The sequence below is a fragment of the Phacochoerus africanus genome, chromosome X (genome assembly GCF_016906955.1).
Source record: "Phacochoerus africanus isolate WHEZ1 chromosome X, ROS_Pafr_v1, whole genome shotgun sequence".
In the NCBI taxonomy this organism is placed as follows: domain Eukaryota; kingdom Metazoa; phylum Chordata; class Mammalia; order Artiodactyla; family Suidae; genus Phacochoerus; species Phacochoerus africanus.
Window position 1 is genome coordinate 92700702 of NC_062560.1, and position 12550 is coordinate 92713251.

Genomic DNA, 12550 nt, shown 5'->3' on the forward strand with positions numbered 1-12550 from the left:
CCATACAACTGCCCTCTTCCTCTGAGCCCCCTCCCAGAGGCATAGGTCTCAATCCTAGCACTTTTCCTCCCTTACTACCTAATTATGTGTGGATTGTTCTTGTAGCTTTGGTGGTATGGGAGTCCTCCTGCCAGTTTGCAGTTAGTGAGAACTTTCTACATATAGGTGTATTTTTGATGTGTTTGGTGGAGGGAGGTGGGCTCCATATCCCCATCTTGATCTCTTCTCTCTCACTTTCCTTTCTTATAGTACTCATTGTTAGTTGGTTCCAGACCTATCCTCTCTACTAGATTAAAAGCTTTTGAAGGATGGAGGCTACATCTCAGTGATGTTTTATCCTCTGTGCTTAGCACATAGTAGGTACTCTGTGAAAATTTATGGAATGAGTATATTGAACTATATTCAGCCCTTACCATACCTGTCTCCCAGGAACGTTTTCTTATGTTTTTGAAGCTGTGACCTGAAAGTATGTTAAAATGTGTACGTATTAAACTAGTGAAGGTTAACAAAATAGAAACACATTGACAGATACAGAGAACTAGTGGGGAGAGGGATGGGAGAAGGACAAAATAGGGGTAGGGGATTAAGAGGCATAAACTACTATGTATAAAATAAATAAGCTACAAGTACAAAACAGGGAACATAGCCAACATTTTATAATAACTATAAATGGAATATAACCTTTAGAATTGTGAGTAACCGTGTTGTATGCCTGAAACTTGTATAATATTGTATATTAACTATACGTCAATTTTACAAAAAATCGAAAAAAATGTGTATGTAATGCTGAGAAGGCAGTTTGGAACCAGCAGTATTCTGGCATGCTTTTAGAATAGGGTGATCTACAAGGAAGATATGCTGTGGTGTCTCAGGTATCTCAGATTTTTTTCTGGCCCTGAGATTCTGTGACCTTTTCATTTCACCTTAGAGTGTGTTATTTGTGGGGCACAAACCCCACAGAATCTAAGAGCTTTGATATACAAATCTTTGTTAAGCCCTATTGGAAAATTTGTTGTTCAAAGTGATTTCTTTTTTCATTTACTTGCAGTTTACAGAATAATCCTTAGAAATATAGTCAACCCCTGGAAAGAAAATTATTGAAGTCCATCATCAGCAAAAATGGGAGAGTGAGGGCTTCTCAAAATTCTGCCCATAATAGAGATGAATTGGCAGAAATAATCAGAATCAATTTTCAGAACTCTGAAAATTAACCAAAGGCTTGTACCAATCTGGGGAGTATTTTTTTTTATGAAGAACAGCTGCATTTTTATAAGAATAGTGAGCTTTGTGGCATTTTCACTTGACCTTTGTTTTCCAGCTTTACAGTAGTGTTGAAAATCCACAGCCTGCAATCACAGGGACAACCAGCAGCCTGGTAGCTGCCGGAGGACACAGAATAGGGTTGGAGCTCCTGTAAAGTCTCATTTCTAGAGAATTGTCATTATTTGATTTGTCTGGTGGTTCCTTGGCAGATCCCACATGCAAGACTTGTATTTATTTGCCCTGCCTTAGCGGTGCAGAAAGCTTTCCATCCAGGGCTTTTTTGAAAACGGTTAGAGGCAATTGATTAATTTCACAGATGTTTGAGGAGTAGATAACCAACGAATTTTAAAGGAAAACCTAGGGAATAATATGTCCATTGGGACTTTGAAAAGTTGGGCCATATTCCTTCAGGAATCTAGAAGACCATATGCATGTTCAGGGCTATGTGCATGCCCAAGGTTGTACGCATGCTCAGGAAAGACCTGAGAAGGCCCTATAGCTCTCATTCTGGCTGACCTTGAGCTCTGTACCAGCAGAAAGGGAAGACTAAGGCAGAGTTAATCAACTGCCTGGCTGACTGTTGAAGGCATGCCCCAATGTGTACACAGAGCCCCTTGGCTAAGACTGGAAGACTTTTTGGTTCCAGGACTTTAGGGGAATCTTTTTTTTTTTTTTTCCAATTATGGACTATGAAGCTAACTCTGTAGAGATTTCCGTGCAATGATTATTAAAGTAGAATGGAACAGAGTGAAGCCTGTTGTCCATCAGACCTTGTAGAAACTAATTCTTGGTCTACCAAGCTGCAGTATTTGTAAAGTCCCCATGTCTTTAAACAGGCTGACAAGAGCAAGCAACTCATATGGGGCTGATGTCTTGTTTTGTTAGTTTTAAGCCAAGACAGAAGTAGTTTATGAAATTAAAAATATTGCCATGAGAAGTGATTCTTTTGGAAATGCCATTTCATTTCTGCACCTCAACCACAGCCCAGGTGGTTTCTTCATTTCTCTGAGTTCTTCTTGTGGGACACCCATTCCTCTTTCCTCCCCAGACTCCCTGTGTATGCGTTCCCCGTTCCCCATATTACTGCTCTTTGCTTGGGTTAATCTCATCTTCTGCCCTGACTTTCATCTGGTTCAACCAGGTAGCTTTCAACTCAGGCTGGGTGTGGCCTGACACACTGCTTTCTAGGAGTCTAAGAGGAGAGTCAGGAAGAATAGGGACTGTAAGGCCCTCTTTGCTGGCCTGGGAGGGGCGGTAGAGCAAGAGGAAAATTCTTTGGCTACCATTTTGGTCAGAGCCATCTCAGATGAAGCAGTGCAGTTCTCACAGGCTTTAAGGGGCAGTACTCCTTTGACTAGATAGCTGGGCAATGACTCACTGAGACAGAGTTGGCGATAGAGAAATTTTTTTTTTTCCAGTCACTACTAAAAAAAGACCCAGGGCTTATATGCATCCATGCTGTACATTTATCCAGTGCCACCCTTCCCCATCTGGTAGGAGGTTGCCTTTTCCCCACACTCCTCTCAGGCTACTGATTTGCTGACACTTTTCTCTTGTCTAGGCTACACTGGATATTCATTTTATCCTGATTTCTCTTGCCTGCGAGGGGTGGGAAGGTACACGGTGTGATTTACGCCACCTCAGTCCTCCACCTCCTGGGGATGGCCTGACCTGGATGATCATTTTTAGCCTGGTATTTCCTGGGCACAGGCCAGGGGCCGAGGCCAGTGGCAGAAAGGCTAAGACGACACAGGCTCCCTGGCAGATTCAGCAGTGACGAGTTTTCACTGGGGAATGAAATGGCAGTCTCATCTCTAACTCCTCTTGGTTTGAAAGACTGCCAGGGCCATGACCTTAATGATGAAAACATCTTGAGGAGAAAGGCTACTTCAACCCCCGAAAGGTTGGGCTTCGGTAAAATATGCTTCAAGAAGGGCCGTGTCCCTGGGAAACTGTGTTTCTAAAATGCTAACTTCAAACAAATCATAACTTCATCTTATACAAACCATACAAAGTATAACTCCAACCTCCAAGCAAGTAATCTGTCTTCACGACCAGATAAGACTCATTTATACTTCAGAATGTTCATTTCAGTGAAAACAGCATGCTCCTGCCTTAGAAAGCAAAGCCCAAGGGAAACACTTTGTCCTTTCAAGTGAGCTAAACACATCCCACAAATGCATTTTTTTTTTTTTTTGGTAGGAAAGTATTCCCTTGGCGCTCTTAGAGGCTGATCTGGGAGAGTCCCTGTAGCTACTGTAGTTGCACAGACATGGCCCCTTCTCTCTCCATGCTCCCCTCCACATGGGGGCTGGGGAGCCCTCAGGAGCTGAGAGATGGATGTGTGTATTGGGTTGTCTTAGCTTTGAACTTGAAATATGGTTTGCGATTGAAATAACACCATAAACTATGAAATATACTATCAACTTGATTTGTCTGGTTACAGCTTAGGATTTTTCTGGGCTGGTTTGGAAACTTAATTACTACCTACAAATATTATTTCTCTCAGAAAATTACTCAAAGAGAACTTTTGCAATAAGGCCCCTTTATAAGTCATTGTTTTTTTGGTTTTTTGTTTTGTTTTGTTTTTGTCTTTTTAGGGCTGCACCTGTGGCATATGGAGGTTCCCAGGCTAGGGGGTCGAATTGGAGCTGTAGCCACTGGCCTACACCACAGCCACAGCAATGCAGGAACCAAGCTGCGTCTGAGACCTACACCACAGCTCACAGCAACACCAGATCTCTAACCCAATGAGTGAGGCCAGAGATCGAACCCACATCCTCATGGATACTAGTCAGATTCGTTTCCGCAGAGCCACGACAAGAACTCCTATAAGTCAGTCTTGACTCTTAGCAAACCATTTACCCCCGCAGGTGGTGCAAAAGTGAATTTTACGTCATCCCACATTACATGGCTCTAAGTTCTGAGAGTGTGGCCTGTGAACTTAGGAAGATAAAGTTATATTTTGTTTATTTTCTTTTGAGAGATAACCATAGTTATTTGTGAATCCCAGGAACAAGGAACAAGTTATATTTATCAGCAGCTTCAAGATCCTTCTTTGCAGAAGTTAGAAGTGAATAAAATGACAGTGAAAGTACTGTCAAAATATCTGGTCTTCCAGATAAAATATAACGTTTTCACAGTTGTATAATCTTCAGGCTTGTCATAGCCCCCTTCTAAGCCACTGGCCACTAAAACCCTTGCAATATTTTCTGTGACGTGGCCAGGGGTTGCATATGAAGACATTATTGTATCTCCTAGTTACACTAGGAAAAGTTAAAAAGTGGCTATTTATGAAGAAAGCCTCATTGGGGAAAAAAGTTTGATAAAAAATTTTTTTTGTCTTTGTCTTTTGAGGGCCGCACCCATGGCATATGTAGGTTCCCAGGCTAGGGGTTGAGTCGGAGCTGTAGCTGCCAGCCTACACCACAGCAACAGCAACTCGGGATCTGAGCCGTGTCTGTGACCTACACCACAGCTCATGGCAACACCGGATCCTTAACCTACTGAGTGGGGCTGGGCAATCGAACCCACGTCCTCATGGATGCACATCAGATTCGTTTCTGCTGAGCCACGATGGGAACTTCTTGCCATAACTTTGAACAAGATATTATTCAGAGATGGTGCCAAATGGGACCATGAGAAAGGGAGGGTCAGAATAGGTGGTCAAGAGAAAATCCCGCTACTAAAGGATTTCGAGGCCTTGTGAGTGTCTTTGGAGGATTTGCTCCCATTAGATTTGAATTGGTGACCTTCTACCTTCAGGGCAAAGGTAATAATCAGTAAACCATAGCAGCAAGCCCCCTCTATTAAATTTTGCTTTAAGTTTCTTTCCTTTTCTTTCAGTTTTATCCAAGTATGAAAACCAGATTACTATTTTCAATGACTACCTAGAAGACTTTCCAGATACAGATGAGCTGGTATGGATCTTGGGAAAACAGCATCTTCTGAAAACGGGTAAGGTTTGGTAGCATCTATCTGTGAGAATCCAAATGAGGTGGGTGCCCCAGGTTAAGGTCCTATCCTGTTTTCCTTCTTGGATGATAAGTGTTACTGCTACTCCCAGGCCAATTTACCTCGCAGCCAGAGGAGTTTAAGCCTCAGGCCCCTTCCTTGCACACAAAGTCCCTTCCAAGGCCTTGAGAGGCCCTAGCAGTGTGTTCACATGGTCATAGGCATTTGCACAATTTGAAAAGGTCATATTTTTTTTTCTTAAAGGAGAATCCCTGAATTTTATTAGCCTCAGGTTTCAAAAAACATGGACGTGCTCTTGGTATCACTAACCAGTATCTAGTCTTTAATGACTGGGCTACATACTTCTGATTCCTCTCATGTCCTTTTCTGTCTAGATGAAAAACAGTGCTTCCCAGGGGACTTCTCGACAGCCCAGGGCAATCAGAAACAATATCAGACCCTGAGAAGTCTTTTTGTCATTTTAAAGCATTTGCCGACCGCAGCACTGTGTCCGTTTAGTCTGATTCTGTATAGGACTTTTTGCCACTGCAGCTACATGGAAAAGAGGCTTGGATTTTGCTTCCTCGCCCTTAACATTCTTATCAATTGGGAACGACCTTTTAACCTGAATCTGCTAACAACCCAGAGCTTGGAGAGATGCAGCTCTGATTTTTGTATCCGAGGAGAGCTCCCCTTTGGAGGCCCTAGTGTGGAGGGAGGGACAAGAAGAAGCGGAACAAAAGTCAGGAGAGGAAGTTAGCATCTTCTACCTCCATCGGAGTCTGGCTTCACCCTTGTCATGGGAGAGTCCTGAATAGTGGAGAGCTAGCAATTAGGAGACCTTTTGTGTTCAGACTCTTCTCCCACCTCAGATAAGTCGCTTTCTCTTTCTGGATCTGGCCTCCAGGGACTGGAGATGATTTTTTTCTAGTTCTGCACTCTATGGCAACAGGGATCCCCCAAGTGGCCAATATGCCCATATTCCAAGGTCAAGTTGAAAATGCCTTTCAGAGTGCAATTATTGTTAAAATGTCTCTGCAACTTCTCCCGGCCTTTCTAGCATAGGGGCAAGCTGGGGAGCATAGAGATTATCAGAGGAAGGAGTGCGGGGTGTGAGCTCATGAGGGAAGGGGATATGATAACAGCATTTACCGCAGGCTGACAGCGTACTACTGTACCATGTCAACACTTTCCACGTGGTATCGTCTTGCTGAATACTCACATCTCGATGGAGTAGGTACTATGATTTCCCCCATTTTATAGATGAGGAAACTGAAGCTCAGAGGGTTCCGGTGACAAGGCCGGCCACTCAGTAGGTCAATGGCAGAGTCAGGGTTCAAACACAGGCAGAGTATGTTTCCAGAGGTTTTACTCCTTTTCACATCTGCTTCCCATAATGTGCTAGACACTGGGGACATGGAGGGGAAGGAAGGTCCAGACAGCTTAGCTTTCTGATTTGTTCAAAGGCAAGATGAGAGAAAATAGAGGCTATTGGCTAAAATTGAATTGCCTTTTCTTCTTTTATAAGTGCAATGGCTGTAAGTTCTATACGGAATACAGATAATGGATGTGTTGTTGAGAAAGGGGAGACAGGAGACTGAGAAAGACACAACCACATCTAAGATGGACATGTGGAAGCCATATTTGTGGCCATCAAAGTAAATTTATGCCATAAAATATAAGAACACAAGCTTTGAAAAATATATACAAAAGCTTTTTTTTTTTTTTTTGTCTTTTCAGGGCCTCACCCGTGGCATATGGAAGGTCCCAGGCTAGTGGTTGAATCGGAGCTGTAGCTGCCAGCCTACACCACAACCACAACAATGTCAGATCCGAGGTGTATCTGCAACCCACACCACAGTTCATGGCACTGCCGGATCCTTAACCCACTGAGCAAGGCTGGGGATCGAACCCACTTCCTCATGGGTACCTGTTCTTTTTTTTTTTTTTTTTTGTCTTTTTAGGGCTGCACTGAGGCATATGGAGGTTCCCAGGCTAGGGGTCCAATTGGAACTATAGCCGCCAGCCTACACCAGGGCCACAGCAACACGGGATCCAAGCTGCATCTGCGACCTACAGCACAGCTCATAGCAATGCCGGATCCTTAACCCACTGAGTGAGGCCAGGGATCGAACCTCCATCCTCATGGATGCTAGTTGGGTTCGTTAACCACTGAGCCATGATGGGAACTCCACCTTGTTGAGTTCTTAACCCACTGAGCCACAGTGGGAACTCCCCAATATTTGTCATGTTATATTTCCATATAGATTACAAATGCCAGTTGTACTAAGTAGTATTGGTAAGGTTCTTACGCATTTCATTTGTTTAGCAGGGACATCTCCTTTTTCATTAAGCATTTGTGTGTGTGCTCACATGCACGCAACCCATCCTGAGTTTTAGATAACAGACAGTGGGTGCTGGTGAGAGACCCCACCAACCATCATCATTCAGGCGGGGGCTGATTGCCTTGTTAGTGGGTTATCCAGGATCCTTGCTTTTCCTGGCCCTTGTCTTTAGGCCATGACCCAAGGGTTAAGTACCTGCCAAGGCTATGGAGCTTAGTGAGAAGGAGAGACAGGAACCACTAGCATCCCTGTACCAGCCAGTGAATAGCTCTGGTCACAACAGAGGTGGGTGGAAATGCTGGCATTATTTGCTTCAAATGAGATTGGGTTTCCTACGAATTTCCCTTAGCCTCATAACAATGGAATTGACTGGTTATTTGAAAATAAGTTTGCTGCTGACTCAGTAATCAAAGGCAGATATCTTTGGATGGGATACGGTGATTTAATTTTAATCTCACATTTAATTACAGAAAAATCTAAGCTGTTGGCTGATATAAGTGCTCGTCTGTGGTTTACATACAGAAGGAAATTTTCACCAATTGGTAAGTATATCATTTGTTGTACTGGGCTTTCTTCCTTGTAGATAGCATGCCTGAGGTTATCAGTGACTTCACAGAAACCTCAGAATTAACAGCTCACTATGGCGAAGAATTTAATTTGGGGGAGTAGTTAAGTCTTATGCTTTTATCTAGAAGTTTCATTGCCAAAGAACAGCATCTTGTATGGTTCTACGGTGTTAATGTGTAATGCCATTATACTTTTGAGCCCACCTCAAGTGTTCAGATACTTAGAAGTATTATTTTACTTCAAAGATCCAGGAAAGAGTCAAACTTTTCATTTGGATGATATCAAATTACAACCCTCTACTTTGTAGAGCTACTGGATTATTAAAGGTGACTGTACCTTCAAGGAAAGAAAATAATTCCTTTGCTTTTTTCCTCCTATTGATGAAAACATCTTAACACTGGGAGATGAATTATAATGGGAATTTGCTTGGAACTAATTCTAGGCAGCTGCTGTCTAGGAAAAAGGATAGTTCAATAAGCTAAGTGAATAGGGTCTCTCCAGAGAAAATTTGTAAAATGTTTGCAAGTAGGGGGACCTCTTCTTAGTCTCGTGGTCCTGTAGGAAAAGTGTCACCAAACCTAAATGTTGGAAGCTCTTCTCCTAAGATGAAACCAGTCTGACTGATTTGGGTTCAGGACTGGATCTAGTATCTGGAGTGAAATCAACCTTTCTGATAAGTGCAACAAATGAAGTTCACACAGACATTTTTTTTTTTTTTTCCCTCTCCACAGGAAGTAGCTGAGCAAAATAAACAAAAGAACAATCTTTAGTACCCAATGATTCTAAACTGTTAACTTTTACCGGGTGAAGAGATCTTTGAAAGATTTGAAAACATTTGCAATTCAACTCTGACAATGTCTTGACAGTAGATGATCTCTTCTTCATGTGGGCCTCATTGCATCTTTTCCATACATAACCTGGCCTGTAATTCCGCCACTTGCAAGAGCCAAAGGACTCCCCTTCCAGCTCACGAGTTGGCTCAACCCTCCTCATCTTGCTGTAGCAACTCCCCTTCAGTCCCCACAACAAAAGGAAAGGAGCGGCCACTTTGGCCCACTTCTCTTACATGGTTGGTGTCCCCCCCCTCCCCCTTTAGAGTAAGTCTTGTGAAGCTGTGCTTACGGCGTACTTTTCCACTTCCACGTTGGGAAAGGAAAGCAATGAAAGCAGAATGCCTTCTCTGCCTTCCAAGGTATCCGATTTCATTGTTGCCTTGAAAAAGGATACTGAGCTCACCCTGGCTACACTTCTGGGATTTTGGTTACATCAGGTGTTCTTAAAATGCAACCCATTGTCTTCTTAACAGTTCATGGCAACACCGGATCCTTAACCCACTGAGTGAGGCCAGGGATCGAACCTGCCTCCTCATGGATACTAGTCAGATTTGTTTCCGCTGAGCTATGATGGGAACTCCTGGAAGGCTCTTGACTGGTCTAAATAGACATTATGAAGGTCTGACCGGCAAGAAGGACAATGCACAAGGGAGGAAAGAGTCCTAGATGAGGCATCAGAAGACTAGTCTCTAGTTAGCTAATCCAAGTCTCATCTGCAGACAGGGCGTAATAGCTCACACCCTGCCTGCTCTCAGTGGATATTGTAAGAATTAAATGAATTGACAGAACATTGTAAATCAATTATAATAGAAAAAATAAAAATCTTAAAAAAATTAAATTAATAAGAGAGTATCTGTGAATGTGTTCTACAGCCCATTCAGGACAATGTAAATATTTGGTGTTATGAGTGTGGTCATAACTAAAAATACTATTCATAAATTAGAAATGTACTACTACATCTTTTTTTTTTTTTTGGCTGCACCCATGGCATACAGAAGTTCCTGGGCCAGGGGTAAAACCTGCACCACACTGGCAACCTCAGCCACAGCAGTGACAGGGACGGATCCTTAACCTGCTGAGCCACCAGGGAATTCCAGAAATGTACTACATCTTTAAATGTTCTGTCAATTCATTTAATTCTTACAATATCCACTGAGAGCAGGCAGGGTGTGAGCTATTACGCCTTGTCTACAGATGAGACTTGGATTAGCTAACTAGAGACTAGTCTTCTGATGCCTCATCTAGGACTCTTTCCTCCCTTGTGCATTGTCCTTCTTGCTGGTCAGACCTTCATAATGTCTATTTAGACCAGTCAAGAGCCTTCCAGGAGCTCCTGTCATGGCTCAGCGGAAACGAATCTTGACTAGTATTCATGAAGAGGCAGGTTCGATCCCTGGCCTCGCTCAGAGGGTTAAGGACCTGGCGTTGCTGTGAACTGTGGTGGAGGTCGCAGACGTGGCTCAGATCTGGTGTGGCTGTGACTGGCAGCTACAGCTCCAATTGGACCCCTAGCCTGGGAACCTCCATATGCCACAAGTGCGGCCCTAAAGAGACCAAAAAAAAAAGAAAAAAAGAAAAAAAAAAAAAGAGAGCCTTCCAGATTTCTTTGACCATTTTGATGGTCACCTTTGGTAACATTTATTCCTTAACTTTTTAAGGTAAGATTGCTGCCCCTGAGAAGTGAGTCACGGAGAGCCAGGTTTTGTCAGGCCAATGATGACATGGCACAGACTTAAGTGTTGCCAGTCATCTACCAAAATTGCATGAATACCTAGAGGGTCTCTAAGCAGAAAATATAAGGGGCAGGTTTTGTTCACTTGTCTGTTTTGCCTTTAGCCATAGAACCCATTTTGGTTAACTCAGCATCATCTTTGCACAATCCACCCTGTAACGAACCCTGTTGACTATCTGGCTGTATCTCTTGCCTCTCTGTTCAGAGTATATGTGCCTGTCTTGTCTTATCCAATTCCCCCAATAATGCTGATGGTTCAGGAAAGGGCAATTTAAGGAACTCACATTCATTCCCATTCCTTTTGCCAACAGGGGGAACGGGCCCTTCGTCCGATGCTGGCTGGGGATGTATGCTACGCTGCGGACAGATGATGCTGGCTCAAGCCCTTATCTGCAGACACTTGGGAAGGGGTGAGTTAAATTTGTTCTTGAAACTGATTCAGAGACCTCTGCTGTTGCACGCACTCACTGCCGGTGGTTTAGCGCTGGCACCAAGGCAACAGAGCCGCAGGTCCTGAAGTGCTCTCCAAAAGCCCAAGTGGTGGGGCTGACAAGTTGACAGAACCTCTCACGAGAAGGAAACAGCTGGCGTTTCCTTGTGACTCACCAAGCCAGAGAGTTCTTTTCCTGGGACAGAATTGAACGTCGAGGCAGGTACATCATTTAGAGTTTCCATCTTTGCTATTGTTCGCGTGAGTCCTTAAACAGGTCAGATAACAGAGGGGCCAGGAAGAAGGGTGTGGTGCTAAGTCTGTTTTTTTACCTCATTTAAAATATCTGCCTGGTGAAGGATGTCAGTACCCTGAAGGAAGTGCCTAATGAGGGAGTCGGTGCTATTTTAGTTTGGGGTCACTGCCGATGTCCATTTGATGGCGAAGGAATCTAAATTAGCTTCCCCAGGAGGCTGCTTCATTCAGAACCTTCCAGTCATCATTGTTGGAACTCTTGAGTCTTGCTCTCTTAAGATATGTGTGAGCTTCCCTGTGGGCAGCTGTAGGCTGACCTTTTTGGATACCAGTTCAGGTACTTGGGTGAAGGTCTGGTTTTGACTTGAGGATGAGGGCATAAAAGGGCCCCTTGGAGGAAACTGGGCTGCTGAACCCATGGGCTGTTGCTCTTTGAGATTCAGAGGTACAGAGATGTCACTTCCTTTTCACCACTGCCCAACCTCACACATCCTCCTGCGGTTACCAGAGAAGATTGGGGAAGGGCCCGGGGAGGGTTTAGGGCTTCATGCCTTCTTTTCAGGGTTGAGAATATCTTGCACCTGTGTCCCCTGGGTAGTATCATAATTTCTGTTTCACAGGTGGGGACACTGAGGCTCAGGAAGTAGGGTGTCCTGCCCCAGGTCACGCAGCAGGAAAGCATGGATTTGGGAATAGAATGCAGGTCTTCTGATTTCTCGACTGTATACTTCTTGGAACAGATCTGTTCTGAGTGTTTAATTTACGCATTTATAAAAACACTTCAAGATGATTCTTCTGGAAGTGAATTTTGTGAAAAGCAAACTGGAGGGGAAAAACCCCACAGTCAGCAGTCTCAATTGTTTTAATATTTTTTTAAATTTTTTTATCTTATTTTTGTCTTTTTTTTAGGGCTGCACCTGCAGCATATGGAAGTTCCCAGGCTAGGGGTCGAATCAGAGCTACAGCCGCCACAGCAACGCAAGATCCAAGCCATGTCTGCAACCTACACTACAGCTTATGGCAACACCGGATCCTTAACCCACTGAGCCACAACGGGAACTACAATTGTTTTAATATAAAAGCAAGAAGTAGCAAGAAGAATGTGGAAGTAGATCTTGTAGCAAAGATGAATTAGAAGATGTAATTTTATAAAGAAATATTTTGGACTGTT

At 43.6% G+C, this 12550-nt stretch overlaps 1 protein-coding gene across 2 annotated transcripts in view; it reads left to right on the forward strand.

The window, feature by feature from the left end:
- Positions 1–12550, forward strand: part of ATG4A (autophagy related 4A cysteine peptidase) — an 83187-nt gene that overhangs the window by 46158 nt on the left and 24479 nt on the right. For both annotated transcript variants that reach the window (XM_047764579.1, XM_047764581.1), the window contains 3 exons: positions 5110–5220; positions 8033–8104; positions 11006–11104. In XM_047764579.1, coding sequence (XP_047620535.1) covers positions 5110–5220; positions 8033–8104; positions 11006–11104 — 282 coding nt within the window. The remainder of the gene's footprint in view (positions 1–5109; positions 5221–8032; positions 8105–11005; positions 11105–12550) is intronic.